The following is a 15,926-nucleotide window of genomic DNA, read 5'->3' on the forward strand; positions in this document are numbered from 1 at the left end:
GCCGCCTGGCCAAGGTTGGGGCTGGGCAAGAGCTGCGCCCCCTGGTGGGCCGCAGTCGGAGCTGGGGCCGGAAAGGCGCCATCTGGGGTTGGGGGCCATGCCGGAGCCGTGCGGTGCCTGGAGCCCTCCTCCCACTCGCGCCCCCACCCCCCTGCAGGAAGCCGCTGCTTTCTTCTCAGCCCTCCCAGGCTTCCCGCACAATTAACTGATTCACAGGAAGCCGGGGAGGCGGAGGAGAAGCCAGGAGAGTGTTCAGGGGAGGAGGCAGAGGCTGAGTGAGGTGAGCTGGGGCCAGGGGAAGGGCAGGGAGCTGCTGGAGGTTTTGTTAAATTTAAAAGCCCTTGCTGGACAACTGGTTCTAAAAGTGCTTCTAAATTTAACAACCGGTTCCTGCAAACTGGTGGGAACCGGCTCCAGCTCACCACTGGATTCTTCCTTCCTAAGTGCAGGACTCTGCACTTGGTCTTGTTAAATCTCATCAGATTTCTTTTGGCCCAGTCCTCCAATTTGTCTAGGTCGCTCTGGACCCTATCCTTGCCCTCCAGTGTATCTACCTCTCCCTCCAGCTTAGTGTCATCTGCGACTTTGCTGAGGGTGCAATTCATCCGATCATCTAGACCAGAGGTCGGAAACCTTTCAGAAGTGGTGTGCTGAGTCTTCATTTATTCATTCTAATTTAAAGTTTCGTATGCCAGTAATACCTTTTCATGTTTTTAGAAGGTCTCTTTCTATAAGTGTATAATATATAACTAAACTATTGTTGTACGTAAAGTAAACAAGGTTTTTTAAATGTTTAAGAAGCTTCATTTAAAATTAAATTAAAATGCAGAGCCCCCTGGACCAGTGGCCAGAACCCGGGCAGTGTGAGTGCTACTGAAAATCAGCTCGTGTGCCACGTTCGTCACGCGTGCAATAGGTTGCCTACCCCTGATCTAGATCATTAACAAAGGTGTTGAACAAAACCAACCCCAGGACTGACCCCTGGGCCTCTCCGCTTGATACCGGCTCTCAAGCTGTTGATCCAGCCGTTGATCGCTACCTGTTGAGATCAATAATCTAGCCAGCTTTCTATCCACCATATAGTCCATTCATCCAATCCATACTTCTTTAACTTGCTAGCAAGAATTCTGTGGGAGACCATATCAAAAGCTTTGCTAAAGTCAAGATATAGCACATCTACTGCTTTTCCCATCTCCACAGAGCCAGTTATCTCATCACAGAAGGCAATCAGGTTGGTCAGGCATGACTTGCCCTTGGCGAATCCATGTTGACTGTTCCTGATCACCTTCCTCTCCTCCAAGTGCTTCAAAATGGATTCCTTGAAGACCTGTTCCATGATTTTGCCGGGGACTTAAGTGATGCTCACCGGTCTGTAGTTTTCTTTCTTTCTTTTTAAATATGAGCACTATATTTGCCTTTTTCCAATTGTCTGGGACCTCTCCGGATCACCACGAATTTTCAGATATAATGGCCAGTGGCTCTGCAATCACATCAGCCAACTCCCTCAGCACCCTCAGATGCATTAGATCTGGACCCATGGACTTGTGCATGTCCAGCTTTTCTAAATAGTCCTTAACCTGTTCTTTCATCACTGAGGGCTCCTCACCTCCTCCCCATACTGTGTTGCCCAGTGCGGCAGTCTGGGAGCTGACCTTATCTTTGAAGACTGAGGCAAAAAAAGCATTGAGTACTTCAGCGGTTTCCACATCATCTGTCACTAGGTTGCCTCTGCCATTCAGTAAGGGTCCCACACTTTCCCTGACCTTCTTCTTGTTGCTAACATACCTGTAGAAACCCTTCTTGTTACCCTTCACATCCCTTGCTAGCTGCAACTCCAGTCGTGCCTTGGCCTTCCTGATTATACCCCTGTATGCTCTAGCAATATTTTTATACTTTTATACTAGTGCTCATCTGTCTTCCCACTCCTCCCTAGTCATCTGTCATCACCTTTCCACTGGAGGGTTCCTGAAATGTTTAGAAACTTTAAGAGGACACTTCTAACTCCATGCAATAATGGAATAAGAATCTTGGAGAGAGTATCTGTTCAGGATTACTTAATTTTGAAGAATATTAGCTGTAATTATCTTGTCAATTTAGGAAAAAAAATTACAAAAAATATCCACATGCATTATCCAGTAAATTATTAGAAAGTGTAGTTGTAAGTAAATATTTGGATGCTACAAAATGGCTTGGAATTTCTTGCCAACTTTAAACACTTAGTACACCATGAACCTTTCCCATAACTGGTAAAGATTTAAAAGCCATTTATTAAAAAGAATCCATGTCTCGTATACCATTTTTTCTGGCACTGAATAAAACAAAATTAGAACCCTAATTTAGTATCTCTGACTATTATTAAAGTCCACAGTTGCATTTTCAAATGCACCTAAGTGAATTAGGAGCATAAGTCCAACAAAACTTATGTTCCTAATTCATATAGGTGCTTTTTTTGAAAATCCCATCTCCACCTATATATAATTTAAATGTTGTGAAGAAAATTGGTAGTACTTACATTTAATCCCTGGCATTCAGAGACATTCAAATCTTGCAAATTTTTACATTCACCTAAAATAAAAGATAAACTTAATATTAGAGTTAAAGATTAACAGCTGGAATTCCCTGGCTCAGACCAGTAGTTCATCTACCTCGATGTCCTGTCCCTGGCAATGGCCAGTACCAGATGATTCAGTAGAAAGTCCAAGAAACCAGGCAGAAGACAATTATGGAATAACTTACTCATCAGAAAAGTTGTTTTCAGCCCCCATCACTTAGTGGTTGGCTTATGTCCTGAGGCATGATGATCCATGTCCCATACTACATTAAAAATTATATTAAAAGAATGATAAGCTTATAAAGTCAAGGACTCAAAAGTTAGGAAATGCCAGAATTAAGGTTGCCCATCCAATCTTAATTCACCTCTCTTGTGCGTGTGCATTATGACACAATATTTAACTACATGATTATATACTATGTTTTCCACAGGAAATTGAGAGCACATGGAAATAGTCTTCCTGCTCTCAGATCCTCAGACTGCAGCAGCCCCTGGCAGCCAGAAAGAGCAACTGCAGAGAAAGTCCTCCTCATCCCCTAAACCATGGAATCTTCAGAGAATTTAGCTGCCAAACTCTAACAAGTCTCTACTAAGAATGTGTGAACTATAAGAGGCTTATAATTTGGCCAAAATCAGGTTGATTTTCACAGGAGCAGCAAAAGGCACATATCTGATACAAAGACAACTCTCCTGCCAAATTGAGTTGCTAGAGCTTCTCAATTAAATAATTGTCAGATTTTTTTTCAACAAGGGCAAACGATATATTTTTCCTTGTTCTCATTCTCAGAAATGGCTGATCTGATTCTGATTTTTTTAAAAACATAAATAAATAAATTCAGCCTGAGGCAGACACCTGATGTGGGAGATTCAATATGAGATGTTTATATCGATCACAAGAAATATTTTGAAAATCTTTTAAATAATTATTCTCACATAATACATCTGAAAAAGGGGCTGCCAAACATATGTTTTTACCTGCAGTCAAAAATTAATCCAACATTACGCCTCTACATTCCTCTCTATGAAAACAATGACCTCAGCTAAAGTCTTGATATACTATCATACTAAAAGCCCTTTGAAAGAAAAAACACAATGCTGTTAAGAGGGACTTGCCAACTCAAAAGATTCCATCCAGTTAAAATAAGCTCCATGATTGGTAGACTACAGGAATGTCATGCCACCTCTATGCCTCCCTATATCCCCATACTAAAACCACAATACTCCTCACCTCTACAGATAGCAGAGGGGAAAACAGAACCTGAACTAAGGTATGCTGATACTTCATATTAGTTGCCATCGTTGGCTACAGAATCTAAACCTTTATTTTAAAAATTAAATCTCTAGCCTTTATGGTTGTAAAGAATCTTCTAAATGGGAACTGAGTGTAAATGATGCAGTGATATCTCCTTGAGTCTGCAGACAGTCTGAAAAAAATATCTCTGAGCAGTGTGAACTGCTCCACTTCATCTAAACAGATTGTTAACTCCAGAGCCTAATTAAAACAATTAAAATGTCAACATTTGATATACAGGACAAGAAAGAGAAAATATCATGTCAGGAAGAGCTGCGCAATCTATTGAGAGTAGTATCTCATGTTGGTGCCATGACAGAGTGAAGCGTAGTATGTGGGCAGAGCTTAGTACTATTATTTTTTCCCCAATTCAGTCCTAGGGAACTGGAGGGAGTACTTAGATAAATCACATTTCTTAGCTATATTCCCCCAGATTTCTCTTTTGTCCATTTAGGACTTTCCTTGGATTTGCCAGTATCAGAGACCTTCTGGAGCTTGTGTGGCACAGTTCCAAATAATACAGAGCATCCCAGTCTTAATGGCCATGATTAGAACAATCAGTCAGAGTTAGGGTTGCCAATATTGTATTTAAAAATACAGAACAGACTTCAGATGTCCCCAGTCTTCACTTGAACCTCTGGGGACAAGTTCCTTTCCTTCCATCTCCACGCTTCCTAGGGTTTCTCTCTCTCCAGATCTGGGTACAGCAGAGAACCCAGGGCCTCAGGTGCTGAGCCAGCAGTTGCTGTGATTCCTGTTCAGGTTCTGCTTGGGTGCCAGGAGCTGAGCTGGAGGCTGCAATTACTTGTCTTTGCCCGCTACAGTGCTGTGCACTCTGTTGGGGATGCTGGCAGAGACTCTGCACACTAGGAGGCTACACTTGGGAGGAGTGATGAGCTCTCAAAATCCTAATAACCGGTTCCCTACCAGGTCCTCAGTGGCACTTTGGCAGTGGGGGCGTCTTCACTCGCTCTGGGTTTTCGGCGGCGGGTCCTTTACCCGGAGTGAGTGAAGACCCCCTGCCCCCCTGAAGACCTGGTAGGGAACCATGCAGTGGGTACAAGCCCCACGTTCCTGTCTCCCCCCCTCCAACCCCAACCCACGTCCTGCCCCCGACTGCCCCCCTCAGAACCCGCAACCCATCAACCCCCCCCGCTCCTTGTCCCCTGACCACCCCCTCCCGAGACCCCTACCCTAACTGCCCCCCAGGAGCCCACCCCCTACCCAACTCTCCCCGCTCCCTGTCCTCTCACTGCCCTGACCCCATCCACCACCACCCCGAAAGACCACCAGACCTCCCATGCCTACCCAATCCCCTGTTCCCCATCCCCTGACTGCCCCCCTGGACTGCCGACCCCTCCAACCACTACCTGCCCTTTATCCAACCCCTCCTCCCAGCCTGGCCCCCTTACCATGCTGCTCAAAGCAGCAGGAGCTGCAGAGCTGCCCAGAGCGCTGGCGCCGGCAGCACGGCGCACTGGGGCTCAGTGTGTGTGTGTGGGGGGGTGGAAGTGAGGGAGGGGTCGAGGGATCCTCCCCAGCTGGGAGCTCAGGCGGGCCGGATGTGGCCCACGGACTGGAGTTTGCCCACCCAGGCCCCTTTAATAACTGGTTCTACACTGGCTTCTAAATTTAACAACTGGTTCTTGTGAACCGGCTCCAGCTCACCACTGCCTGGAAGTACAGACCCTCCCGGCCAGACACAGCCCCTTCCTGATCCTGGCCCTTCAGTACAGGTCCAGGACACATATTCCCATCCACTTGCCCTGCCACATGGTGCTTGCACAGGGAAAGCAGATGGGGCTGCACTCAAGTGCTGGAGTCGGTAGAGAAACGCTTTTTATCCCATATTTCAACAGCAGTGGGCCAGTACTCAAGGGTGCATCTTTCCACTTTCCTCCCTGGCCCTTCAGTGCTGCGTAGGGAAAGCAGATGGGGCCACGCTCAAGGGCCAGGATTGGGAGGGGAGTGGAAAGATGCATCCGTGAGTACAGCCCCACTGCTGTTGAAATATGGGATAAAAAGCGTTCCACACTGATTTAGTATGGGACAGGCAATTTTCTATTTAAATTAGGGACGTACCTTCTAATATGGGACTGCTGGCAACCCTAGTCTCAGAGTGAACATCTGATTTCCAAAAACTAATAAATAAAATTCCTTTTATTTTTCACAGAATGTAATGGTCAAAATCAGTAATTATAATTAGAGCCCTATGTATTTCGCAAATGCAAAATAAAGAAATAAAACAAAAATGAGCATAAAAATGACATAACATGAAACTCAGCCTGCAGCGGCAGCTCCTACCCTATGCGGTTGGGCCCAACTGCCTACTCCAGGTGCTGTGACCTGGCACACGGGGTCACAATGCTGCTCAGCTTTGGCCTGGCCACCCCTCCATCGTAATGGGAGGGCAGGCTGGTCAAATTTGGAATTGCAGTGCCACTCACTCAAATTTGGCCCAGTTGCCCCCTTTCAAAAGGAGAGAGGAGCCAAACCTGAGTGTACTGTAACCTCAAGGGTCAGCTGGAGAGGGGAGCCGGGTCCTGCCCTGCAGGACAGGAGCTGCTGTTCCAGTGTGAATATGGGGCTGGCTTACTCTATAGCTTCCCCTGCAGGCCTTCCCACCCCTCAGGGAAGGACCCTGATTTTCTCATGGAAGAGAGGCTAATGGGGGGAGGGTTGAGGCTCAATGGGGGAGGAGGATAGGAGAGGTGTCCCTGGGACTAACGGGGGATGGGGTTATGGTGCACAATGGGGAAGGGAAAATATTTAAGGGGTGATGGGAAGGGGTTTCTGGGGCTTGGGGAGATTGAGGTTCAGTGTGAAAGAGGGAATATATAATGGGGCATAGAGAAACCTGGGGATACAGAGGGGGATTGGGGTGGAGGGACTGGTGAAGGAAGTCATAGGGGTTGGGAAGATCCTGGGTGTTCCATGAGGTTTGTGTCACTGAGTGGGCACGGAGAAGTGGATGTTATTTGGAAGCTGTAGTACTAGGTAAATTTCAAGGGGGGAACCATAAGGAGCTGTCTGGAGTATTTTGGGTTGGCTAACTCTCGTGGGGGTTGGTGAGTGTCTCAAGACATAGAATAATGAGTAATGTTAATAAATGATGTTGTATAGATAAACTGGGATTTATACATTGTTTTGATTTATATATGGTCATGTGACATTATATTAATGTACATGTAATAAAAAGAAATAAAACAACATTTTATTGGATAAAACAAAAGAAATTCACAAAAAATAATAAAACATAAAAAGAATTTCACAGAGCTCTAGTTATAATGTTCATTTTTTAAAGATGTTTATGTGTTTTACTAGAATGTTGATATAAGGAGAGAGCTGGCAGGTGCAGAAATAAAACGGAGGAGCCATTCAGAGGCTTTGCCAACAAAATAATTATATCCAGGAGCAGCATAAATCTTTTTTATTTTAGCAAGAAACAACTAAATTATACTTTTAAAGACAACATTTTTCATTTTCTATTATAAAACTAAGTTTCAAACTTTGGATTTCTGATCGAAATAAAGAAATATTACAAATAGGTCAGTGATAACGAGACAGCGACTTATTCTACCCTTTAAAGACCGTACTTTTTGGGTGCATCCTCATTAGCAAAAAAGGTGAGTTCTGCACTCAAGTTAACTAGCACAAAGTAAAATCTTACTGAAGACCAGACAGTTTGTAGTTCTCACATGAGTTAAAAGGTCAAGGTAAATTACAGGCTTTCCCATAGCTTCATCTTCATCTGCTCAGTGGCGTAGCCAAGTTCTAAGAGCAGAGGAGCAAACATCAAAAAGGCGCCCCCCTTGGCTCCTCCTCTGGCCATGGCCCCTTGGCTCTTCCTCCAGCCGCTCCGCCCCTCCACCTTGGCTGGCTCCTCCGGCCGTGCCATACCCCACCCCCACGGCTCCTTTGGCCACGCCATGTCATGAAAGTAGGGAATTGGGAGCAGGAGCTGTTTGTGTCGTTACGTTACATTGTGTTGTACACAAACAGTTCCTGCTCCCAATTCCCTACTTTGGGTGTACTGAGCATGCTCACCCGAACTGAGCATGCCCAGTAACCTTCTCTGTTGCCACTGCCCTCTCTCTGCCAGCCCGGCAGGCCAAGCTTCAGAGCAGAGCGTGGGCCCCGCCTGCTGGTGCCATGGTAACCCCTAATTAAGGCGCCACTTTTGGGAAAATGTGCTGAGGGGAAGTGGCTGCATCCCCTGCACCTAGGGTGATGAGACAGCAAGTGTGAAAAATCAGGATGGGGGTGAGGGGTAATAGGATCTTATATAAGAAAAAGACCCAAAAATTGGGACTGTCCCTATAAAATCAGGACATCTGGTCACTCTACCTGCACCCCACTAGCTATGCGATTGCACCCTCTAACTCATGTATAAACTAAAACTGCCTTCAATATAATTTTACCTCCTGTTAGTTAACTTGAGTTAAGAACACACCTTTTTCCTAGTGAAGACAAGACCTTTGAGACCACAGTGATGGTATAGTGGTACACAAAACTACCATATAATGGTATGTGTCGAAAAGTGGGATTTGTTCAAAGTTCTCAGACCAACAAGGACTCTGTATCCTGCAGAGACATCGTGCACAGGCCAAGGGAATCATGCATTGCCATGCAGCTGACTCATAAACAATACTGAACAGGATCCAGGGGGAGTCACATCCGGCCCTCTTTGGCCAGCAAACAGCTGGAATCATGCAAGAGGAGTAAACGGCAGATAATGAGAGAACCTCAGGGTTTAACAAGTCCCTGCCAACGTACAATTTTATGACCACATTGTATACTTGGTACACAGCCCTGAGTAGGGACATATAAAGCCGCATCATATAAAGCCAAAGGGAACTCCAGGAGGGATTATGCCTCCACAGAACACAGGAGGAATGCACATGCTTTACCATCCCTTAAGAATGAGGGCATTCTCCACTCTCTCCAGCTGGCCAGTTCCTCTGGGATGATATGCACTCCTTGTGTGCTAGGAGGGGAGAGTCCTTGCATGCCCATGGTACCAGGGACTGACACTGTGCTTGATTCTTCTGCAGAGGGCACAATGGGGCAAAGGAATCCTTGTGCCCTTCCCCTGAATCGGTATGTGCACTTAAACGAAAGCCAGCTAGAATCTAGCCCTGTATTTTGACAGCTTGCTAAATTTAATCAAAGTGAATGAAAGTGGATCATAGAGAGCGTGAAAACAACTAAACAATAAGAAGTGACCTTAATGTCCCTGTCCGAGAAATTTTCAAGTTCTGAGTGAATCTAATGCACTGGCTGAACCATTTTGTAATGGTTCATTTTAAGTATCAGTCTCTGTGAAAATGTCTATTTTACACTTTCTAATATTCCACTTTTCTTCCTACACAGGGATTCCACATCCACCAGCTGTACCTCCTCGATCCGGAACAATATTAGCTCCAAACTTACATTGCAAAGGAATACTTTGACTGTTCCAGCTGTCACAGAAAGTAATTGGAGCCAGCTGGATGTCAGAATGAAAGTGGTTACTATTATAATACTACTTTTCTTTTGTAAAGCAGCCTACTTTAGGAAGACAAGGAATGGGAGTTTGAGAAACAAAGCAAATAATGGAAGGACAAACAGCTTAAGAAAAGCATCTAGTACTGTTAAGCATTATGCCCCAGGCCTCCCCTGTGATGAGTATACTTATCTTCATGAGAAATACTTAGATTGCCAGGAAAGAAAACTGACTTTTGTGTCTCCTGATTGGCCTGAGGATTTAAGACACATGCTGCTAGCAAGAAATAGGATTCGCAAACTGAAGAATAATATGTTTTCCAAGTATAAAACATTAAAAAGTCTGGATTTACAACAGAATGAAATATCAAAAATTGGAAGTGAGGCTTTTTTTGGTTTAAACAAACTTACCACACTCTTACTTCAGCATAACCAGATTAAGATTTTGTCAGAGGAAGTTTTTATTTATATGCCCCTTCTAAACTATCTGCGTCTTTATGATAATCCTTGGCATTGCACCTGTGAGATGGAAACTCTTATTACAATGTTGCAGGTTCCAACAAACAGGAACTTGGGAAATTATGCCAAGTGTGTAAGCCCAATAGAACTGAAAGATCAAAAGCTAAAGCAGATAAAAGTTGAACGTCTATGTACTGAAGAGGAAAGACTGGACCCCAAAAATCTAGCAGCAACAAAGCCTAAAGTTGTCAAACCAGAATTTGATTCCTCTCTTTGTCATATTTATGTATTTCCCATACAAACATTGGATTGCAAAAGAAAAGGTTTGTTTACCTATTTTTAATTCAGTGACAAAGTTTAATGTTCTTGCTTCTTTGCTGTTATATTTCTTCTCTAGTTAAGTAGGTTATAGAAAATCAGCATGGTTCCAGACATTTTTTGCTTTATTTTTTTTTAAATGGTACTAACGAATTCTTTGTTCTTGTGATTATAAAGAGTGTAACTGGAATTCTTGCAGTATTTCATTTCCATTTTAGAGACGAATTCTGCAAAAACTCCTGCATGTATTTAATTTTATTAGCAGAATATTAGTATTCAGTTGAATACTCCAGCTGAAATCAATGAGTGCTCCCAACAACAAAGTTAAGCACATACTTAAATTATTGTAGCAGCAGAGGCAATTTTGACTGGTTTTACTCCAGTAAAGCTACTTTTACATATGCCAATAAATCTATAAACAAAATAATAGCTGTTTCAAAGTGACTGCATTGACAGAGGGAAGAGCACAGGGAGCTCTTCCCCCTCTTCCAGTGCACAAGGGTAGCCATAATTTGATAGCAGGGAACTGCCAGCAGCACTCAGAGGCCCCAGAAAGGGCCCGACTCAGTGGAAAGACATTGTCGTCCAACCCTATGTGTACCAGGTTTCCTGCATAGTGGAAAGTACCAGCTGTTCCTTTTGAACAGCTGTAGCCTCTCCTTGTTCGTCCTCCCAGTGCCCAGGAGGCATTTCAAAGTCATATGCTTCCAGGTACTGCTACTTGGAAGAGTGCTTCTTCCCTTCCCTAAGTGCATCTCAGGGTCTTAGGAGCCATAACTGAACCTGAAGAGTAAATAGTTGCCCATCTGGGAGATCTGTAAAAGCAGCAAAGAGTCCTGTGGCACCTTATAAACTAACAGACGTTTTGGAGCATGAGCTTTCGTGGGTGAATACCCACTTTGTCGGATGTATTCACCCACGAAAGCTCATGCTCCAAACAGTCTGTTAGTCTATAAGGTGCCACAGGACATCTTTGCTGCTTTTACAGATCCCAGACTAACACGGCTACCTCTCTGATACTTGACATTGGAGATGTAAACATACCAAGTCAGGTTATCTATCTTTTTATTTCCCATATTTTTTCCCATGAGAACTACAAGAAAAACAAAAAATTCTGATTAGAACTTTCTGTGGTATAACCCATTTGCAAATGCATTCAGTTCATGCATCAATTTTACAAAAACACATAAAATAGAAAACAGTACAAAGGGATGTGGAAGTAGTCTATTTTAGGGAGGATTTTGCCAATTTCTGCCAAAATCAAAAACTGAGTGCTGATGTTTATCTATTTATCTTGTAACATGCTTGCCACCTCTGTGCTATTTTTCTTCCGTTTCTTTTACTGTGACTTGTATATTATATATAAACTTTTTACTGTAAAAGAACGAGAAATACTTGTGGAACCTTAGAGATAACAAATTTTTTGGGCGTATAGCATTCATAGGCTAAAACACATTGGATGAAGGGTTTAGCCCATGAAAGCTTTACCCCCAGATAAATTTGTTAGTCTCAAGTGTCCACAAATACTCCATCATGTCTTTTGCTGACACAGACTGACACAGCCTACCACACTGAAAAGACGTACTCACTCTTGTAACTGTTGTTCTTCGAGATCGTGTGCTCATATCCATTCCAATAGGTGTGCGCACGCCGTGTGCACGGTTCATCGAAACTCCCCTAGCACACCCGGTGGCGGCAGGCGCCCCCTGGCACTGGCGCCGTTGTGGCACCGCATATATACCCCTGCTGACGCCGCCGCTCCTCAGTTCCTTCTTGCCGCCTACTCCGACAGTGGAAGGAGGGCGGGTGTGGAAATGGAAGGGAGCAACCCATCATACTCGAGAACAACAGTTACAAAGGTGAAGTAACTCGTCTTTTCTTCTTCTATGTGCTTGCTTCATATCCATTCCAAAGTAGTGAATATCCAAGCTCACCTAGGGGTGGGTCGGATTGGGCACTGGCGAATGCAAAACACCAAGCCACAAGCTGCGTCGTACCTGGATTGTTGTACCAAAGCATAATGGCAGAGAAGTGTGCACCGAAGACCACCGAGCTGCACGGCATAGTCTCATGATCGGCGCACGAGCTAGAAAGGCAATCGATGAGGCCCCTGAGCCTGGTGGAATGTGCAGTCACTCGCCTGGGAGTGCGTGAGCGAAATCATGGCACCTCGAATGCAGCTGGTGACCCAAGACGATATCTCTGAGATGAGATGGGTTGAACCTTTCATCCTTCTCACGGCGACAAAAAATTGGGGCGTTCTTACGGAAAGGTCTGGTGCGTACAATGTAGAATGCTAGTGCTCTAAGTATCCAGCGAGTGTAATTGCTGCTCCTACGGGATCCGTGAGGCTTTAGGAAAAAGACCGGAGAATATTCTTGGTTGAGGTGAAAAGAGAAACTCCAAAACATCTGTTAGTCTATAAGTGCCACAGGACCTTGCTGCTTTACAGATCCAGACTAACACGGCTACCTCTCTATACTTGACATCTGGAATGTAAACATACCAATCAGGTTATTATCTTTTTATTTCCATATTTTTCCATGAGAACTACCAAGAAAAACAAAAAATTCTGATAGAACTTTCTGTTAAACCCATGCAACTGCATCAGTTATGCATCAATTTTACAAAAACATAAAAATAAAACAGTACAAAGTTGGAAGTAGTCTTACTTAGGGAGATTTGCCAATTTCTGCAAATCCAAAGTAGTGCTGTTGCTATTTTTATCTTTAACATGCTGCCACCTGCTGTGCTATTTTTCTTCCGTTTCTTTACTGTGACGTAATTATATATAACTCTTTATTAAAAGAACGAGAATCTTGGAACCTTAAGACTAACAAATTTTTTGGGCGTAGACTTTCATAGGCTAAAACCCATTGGAGTAAGGGTTTTAGCATGAAAGCTTACCCCCAGATAAATTTGTTAGTCCAAGTGTCCACAAATACTCCTCATTCTTTTGCTGACACAGACTGACACACTACCACACTGAAAAAACGTACTCACTTTGTAACTGTTGTTCTTCGAGATGTGTCTCATACCATTCCAATAGGTGCGCACGCCGTGTCACGTTCATCGAAATAATCCCTAGCACACCCGGTGGCGCAGGCGCCCCCTGGCATGGCGCCGTTGTGGCACCGCATATAACCCCTCTGACCGCCGCTCCTCATTCCTCTTGCGGCTACCCGACAGTGGGAAGGACGGGTGTGGAATGGAAACAACACATCATCTCGAAGAACAACAGTTACAAAGGTGATAACCAGTCTTTTTCTTCTCATGCTTGCTCATATCCATTCAAGTAGTAATCCAAGCCTCACCTAGGGTGGGTCGGATTGGCACTGGCAATGCAAAACACAGCCCAAGCTGCGTCGCCCTGGATTGTTGTACAAGGCATAATGGCAGTAGAGTGCACCGAAAGACCACGAGCTGCACGGCATATCTCATGATCGGCGCACGAGCTACGAAACAATGATGAGCCCTGAGCCGGTGAATGTGCAGTCACTCGCCTGAGACGGTCGTGAGCAAATCATGGCACCTCGAATGCACGCGTGACCCAAGACGAATCTCTAGAATAATGGGTTACCTTCAATCCTGTCTGCACGCGACAAAAAATTGGCGTTTACGGAAAGGTCTGGTGCGTCAAATTAGAAGCTATGCTCTAAGTATCAGAGTGTAAATTGTGCCCGTACGATCGTGAGGTTTAGGAAAAAAGACCGGAGAATATTCTTGGTTGAGGTGAAAAGAAAACACCTGGAAAGGAGCGGATGCGGCGCAGCTGCACCTTGTCCCTGTGAAATATCGTAAGGTGGTCCACCATAAGAGCGCGAAGCCTGAAGTCTCCTACTATAATGCTACAAGAACTCACCTCCAGATAAGTACAAGGAGAAGCAGGTGCAGTCTCGAACGGGCCATTAGTCTCGACAACGAACAAACTGAGTCCCAGAAAGGGCGGGCAGCGACCTGAGAAAAAGGCGCTCAGCCCTTTAAACCCGAGACATCGTGTGAGAGAACAGACAAGAAGCTCCTTCTCGGAGACGATCAAAATGCAGCCATGAAATTGATCATGAGGCACAAACACTCGAACAGCTCCGTGATGACAGCTACGTGTGCGGCGACCTGGGGTCTCAGAGGCCCGGAACAAGCCAGTCGTCCAGGTAAGGAAGACGCATATGCGCTGACGACGGAGGAAAGCGGCCACCACTGCATACATTTTGTGAAAACACGTGGGCAGTGAAAGGCCGAAGGGAAGGACGTGATTGGAAGTGACGATCTTGCACCATAAGCGCAGGTAGCGTCTGTGTGGGGGTAAATCGAGACAGAAAGTACGCGTCCTTCATGTCGAAGCAGCGAACCAGTCTCCCGGATCAGGACGGGATATATCCCCAGAAACCATGCGGAACTTCAACTCTTTAAGAAGGCGTTTGAGCCCGCGGAGGTCTAGGATGGGTCGAGGCCTTCCTTCGACTTGGGGGATAAAAATAACGGGAGTAAACCCTGTCCCTGAGTTCTTGAGAGGTTACCTCCTCTATGGCTCCGATTTCGAGAGGCATGGCAGATCTCCTGCCAGAGGAGATGCTCGTGAGAGGTCCCTAAAAGAGGGACGGGGAGGGGTGAAATAAACTGGAGATGGTAACCAAGCTCCACCGTGCGTAAGACCCAACGATCGGAGTTAGTCGGGCCCACCTGGAGGAAGAAGAAGACGGTTGGAAACTGCGTAGGAGTCCCGGGGAAGGACTGGTGCTATCTGCCTCTCGACTTGCCACCTTCAAAAGTTTTGCCTTTGGTCCCAGGCGTGGTTTGGCGGACATATTCTGCCCCCTGAGGAACCAGAACTGGCGTCTCCGGTTCACCACGGCCACAATCTTCTATAAGCCTGTCGAGGGCGTGGTGGGGGGTGGGGCGTTGAGGTTGGCCCAGAAGACCGCCGTTGGTCTGCGAGAGTGTGCATCCCGGGGAACGCATTATAACACGGTCTGTCTTGAGCTTGGGCTGGGTCTCGTTTTTTTCAGAAAAAAAGACGCTGGCATCAAAGGAAGTATTTGAAATTGTGTGTTGCAGTTCAGGAGGTAGCCGGAAACCTGCAACCAAGATATTCTCCGCATTGTGGACTCCCTGATGCAACTCCTGCCGCCAAATCGCAGCCGCATCGAGGGATGGTCTGTAGGGAGGTCCGGGAGATCTTTTTCCCCTCCTCGAGCAGGCCTCTGGGAACTCTGGCGGGAGTCCAGCGTGGACCAGTTCTGTGAATTTGCCCATGGATTGCAGGTATTACAAGTTGAACTAGCTGAAAGCTGCCTGCGATTAGCGACGCGGCAACTGTAGACCCCCTGGAGATATAACCTTGCGTCCCCAGTAGATCCAACGCTTAGCCTTTTTTTTCCCGCGATTTTGGGGGGGGCTCGCTTGGCCTAGGCGCTTCCCTCTCATTCACAGACTGCACGACCAGAGAGCATGGAAGGAGGAATGGGTGTAAAGGTATTCGTACCCCTAGATGGTACCTATACTTCCCTTCCACGCCTCTGGCGTTGGGGGATGGACGCGAGATTGCCAGATCGAGTCCGCTTTAGCCTGGATGGAGGATAAAACGGCAGGGCTACATCGTCGGGGCATCGGGAAGATAGAATGTCACAAGCCGGGTTCCTCCACGTCAGGAACCTCCTCCACCTGGAGGTTGATGCTCAAGCGCAACACGGCGGAGAAAGTCTGTGGCTCGAAGGTGATGGGGGGCGGCCCGAGGGTGATGTACCCCTACCGCCTCAATCCGGCAGAGAGGAAGAGGACGAGAGACCCGGACCACTGGCTTCATGCTTGTGACTCTGTTCCAGA

At 45.8% G+C, this 15,926-nt stretch overlaps 2 protein-coding genes across 3 annotated transcripts in view; one reads left to right on the forward strand and one right to left on the reverse strand.

The window, feature by feature from the left end:
* The window catches only part of FBXL13 (F-box and leucine rich repeat protein 13), a 194,526-nt gene that overhangs the window by 99,259 nt on the left and 79,341 nt on the right, over window positions 1–15,926 (reverse strand). For both annotated transcript variants that reach the window (XM_075064574.1, XM_075064569.1), the window contains exon 9: window positions 2,513–2,565. In XM_075064574.1, coding sequence (XP_074920675.1) covers window positions 2,513–2,565 — 53 coding nt within the window. The remainder of the gene's footprint in view (window positions 1–2,512; window positions 2,566–15,926) is intronic.
* The window catches only part of LRRC17 (leucine rich repeat containing 17), a 43,764-nt gene that overhangs the window by 17,798 nt on the left and 10,040 nt on the right, over window positions 1–15,926 (forward strand). Inside the window, exon 2 of the mRNA XM_032774535.1 lies at window positions 9,216–10,108. Within this exon, the coding sequence (XP_032630426.1) occupies window positions 9,343–10,108 (766 nt within the window). The 5' untranslated portion in view covers window positions 9,216–9,342. The remainder of the gene's footprint in view (window positions 1–9,215; window positions 10,109–15,926) is intronic.

This window comes from Chelonoidis abingdonii, chromosome 1 (genome assembly GCF_003597395.2).
Source record: "Chelonoidis abingdonii isolate Lonesome George chromosome 1, CheloAbing_2.0, whole genome shotgun sequence".
In the NCBI taxonomy this organism is placed as follows: domain Eukaryota; kingdom Metazoa; phylum Chordata; order Testudines; family Testudinidae; genus Chelonoidis; species Chelonoidis abingdonii.